Consider the following 3343-nt stretch of genomic DNA (forward strand, 5'->3'; position numbering starts at 1 on the left):
TGTGTGAATGTGTGTGAATGTGTGTGAATGGTTCCTGTATGATGTAAAAATGCTTTGAGTAGTTGTTAAGACTAGACAAGCGCCATATAAGAACACACAAACATGTAACAGAATTAACATTCTAAAATCAACATAAACACATCAACAAAGCATCTTAGGACATAAAAAGGACACATATGACTGTACAGACAATACGACATCTCAAATAATAACTGATAATTAAAGTGCAAAAAAGTGTTGGTGTATTTCTTGTAGTTTTACTGTTGGAGTTCAGCAGCTAGTCAAGAGACCAAACTTCTTCATGGAGCACAACCCAACACCCCCACAAGAAATTGTTTGCATTTTCTACTTTCACTTTTGTGAGAAAAAAAATGAGAGAGTGTTGTGTACCTGGTGGTAATCCTTCTCAATACGGGACCTCTCAATCTTCTCCAGACAGTCTTTACTGAAGGCAGTCGCCTCTTTCACCTGATCAGCAGAGGGCTGAGAGGGAGACACAACGTCAAAACAGCTAACACATGTTGAACATACAATATTCTCCTAATCATAAAAGTGAAAAAAGTGACGAGGATCACTATGCAAACCCAACTTTGTTCCCCTCGCCCTCTGCAGCCGCCATCATCAGGTCGTCCTTGATGTGCTGGCTGCAGTGTTCGCAGGTGCACTCAAAGTGGAAACGCTCCTTCAGCTTCCTCTGGCGGTCAGCTGACAGGTTGAGGAAGTCCACGTAGCTGACGGTCAGCTCCTGACCCTCTGAGATTTTGCCCAAAGCTCGCAGCTCGATCCTGGGACAGAGGGGGACAGGACGGGGGCGTTTTTTCTGAATCTGATAATGCGTGTTTAACATTAAACCTCTGCACTGGAATCCAAATCCAAATCCGAATATTATGTCAGTTATGATAAAATCAGTTGAAGCCATATACAAACCATGGACAGACCCAAGCTAGCCCCCCGCTTTCTGCCTTTATGCTAAGCTAGGCTAACCATCTGTCTGTCTCTAGCGTCATATTTAGCTTGAGTGACATCATCCTTCTCATCTGACTGAAGTGTATTTCCCAAAATGTCAAACACACACTACCTTATGCTGACTCATGAATTTCTCAGTGCATCTTATTATCAGGCATCATTATTCTGTACATGTTAGTTAAATCAATGACAGTGGTTCTCAACCTGGGGGCCGGCACCCCCAAAGGGATCGCAAGAGGATTTCTGGGGGTTGCCAGATGGTTGGGGAGAAAAAAGACATATTTTAGACTGGGGAATGATTTTCATATTATTGTGTGAAGTTTTTTACATTTCATATGTTGTATTCAGAGTTTCATTTGTAAATCAGGAGGAACACAGCAAGGGTGCTGATTTGGCAGGTCAGGGGAGAGGAAAAAGTCACAAAGGCATCAAAAATCCACAGAGCCCGGAGCACATTGGACAAGGCTAGGTGCTAGATGCTAAAACTAAAGCAAAGCATCATTTGTTTACATGTATTAATCCGAGTATTCACATAAAATCACTCAAAATCAGCAGGGGGAGGTGTGTAGAAACAGCTGTTTACAACGGTTTGCAGCGAACCCTAACCCTAACACCAACCTCATTATTTAGGGGGGTTGCGACCACTGACTTAAAGGGATATTTCACTGTTGGAAAGATGAATATATCTTTAAATTGGGTCACTTATGAAGTAGAAATGTGAATTTCTTTAGAAATTGGTGCCTTCTAGGCTGAGAAAAGCCAGAAAATGTGTTTTGGCTCATGTGGATGAAAGCCACCAAATCCCAGAATGCACTTGCTTTGCTGCTCTACGAGTCCACTCCCAAGCCACGCCCACCGTTTACTGACATAGACAGGGAGGCATTCAACTCAACTCTAGTGTGTTTCATTGTCCTTTCAACCATATGAAACAGCGTGGCTCAAGTGGTGTTACACATTTAAAATATATAACAACGACAATTTATAAAATTGACAAGGCAACTTTTAGTGCACCGTATATCAGATCAGCGTCATCAGAGGCTTTTTTCCAATCCACAATACAGAAAAATCTGGTCTCAGGCGGACATGAGGGAGGGAAGCACTGGCAAAATACTCCTTGGTTTCTACTGATACAAAGCTTAAGAATAAGTTCTAATGTTTATTAATCTTAGTGGAGAAATTACAATTTACACTCTATAGTATCTGAAGTATCCCTTTAAGAGATGATTAAAGGAAGGTCCCATTGCTGTAAACATTTGAGTGTGCATGAAAACAAATAAACACAAATAAAATGTAATATTATAATTATTATTTTTATTATTATTATAAACATACGTAATACGTACCTCCTCTGAGAGTGGAGCGCGGAGCTCAACGCTGCCTGGCTGCAGAAAAGAGGCAAAGTGTCACTTCATTCAGTGGAATTACACTGCTCTTGTGTTTAAAATAAGGCATCAACAATTCATTATGGTCCACAAAATCTAGTTTCGTTATTGTACTTAATGTGCTCATAATTCCTTTTCCTAAAAAAAGTTGTTAAAGCTACAGTGCGTGGTTTCTGTCGCCCCCATGAGGACTTCTAAGTAATGACAATAACACTGTCAGCGCATCCACATGATACAAGCCTTCAGGGATCACATACCACCCAACACTTACCTCCTCCATGCATTTGCTAGTAGCGTTAATCCCGTCAAATCAAGGAGGACATGGAGGATTAAAAAAAACAGGATGGACTCTTCAGAAGAGTTAATTATCTTGTAATTCGTATGTCCTCTTTGTCTCCAAAGCTGAATGCTGCTGTTGTTCTTTCTAATGTAAAACTCATCACTCAAGCTGCTGCGCGCGAATGTCGCTGGCCTACATTGTAAACATAGCCTCACTGAGAAATACAGAGAGAGTTTAGGCTTATTTTGACAATGGCTTGGATGGAACAGCCTTTCATTGCTATAAAATAGTCTGGCACTATAGCTTTAATTAAGATAATTACACAGAGGTCTCTCATTGGGACTTTACAGGAGCTTGGATCAAGGTCATGCCGTATGAACTGAGCTTTTAACAACATAGACAGTCTGACGCTCACATTCACACACACAACTCATTATCGTAAACACACACACACATACACTCCCCCCCCCCCCCCCCCCCCCATCCCGCCCCATATCCGTCTAACTGCCTCGGTTTTGTGTTTCTCACCCCCTCCTGAGCCACCTCAAAAAATTCCTTCATGTGACCACATGATCCGTGTGTTGTCTTGTGCATTATGTTGTGATGTTGTATTGTATATTATGTTGCTGTCTGCATTGTTTCCTTTCGAGATAAGCGTGTAGTGGCGCTGTTCCATAGCTGCCGCCCGGAGGCTTGCTCCAACCTAAGTCAAATT

General features: G+C 41.7%; 2 protein-coding genes across 2 annotated transcripts in view; one reads left to right on the forward strand and one right to left on the reverse strand.

Annotated features, from left to right (window-relative positions):
- The window catches only part of dqx1 (DEAQ box RNA-dependent ATPase 1), a 39291-nt gene that overhangs the window by 33157 nt on the left and 2791 nt on the right, over window positions 1–3343 (forward strand). The gene's annotated exons all lie outside the window — the stretch shown is intronic.
- The window catches only part of smyd1a (SET and MYND domain containing 1a), a 22522-nt gene that overhangs the window by 6100 nt on the left and 13079 nt on the right, over window positions 1–3343 (reverse strand). Inside the window, exons 5-7 of the mRNA XM_032539245.1 lie at window positions 2310–2348; window positions 590–785; window positions 391–483 (exon numbers count right to left, since the gene is read on the reverse strand). Coding sequence (XP_032395136.1) covers window positions 391–483; window positions 590–785; window positions 2310–2348 — 328 coding nt within the window. The remainder of the gene's footprint in view (window positions 1–390; window positions 484–589; window positions 786–2309; window positions 2349–3343) is intronic.

Source organism: Etheostoma spectabile, chromosome 16 (genome assembly GCF_008692095.1).
Source record: "Etheostoma spectabile isolate EspeVRDwgs_2016 chromosome 16, UIUC_Espe_1.0, whole genome shotgun sequence".
Lineage (NCBI taxonomy): Eukaryota > Metazoa > Chordata > Actinopteri > Perciformes > Percidae > Etheostoma > Etheostoma spectabile.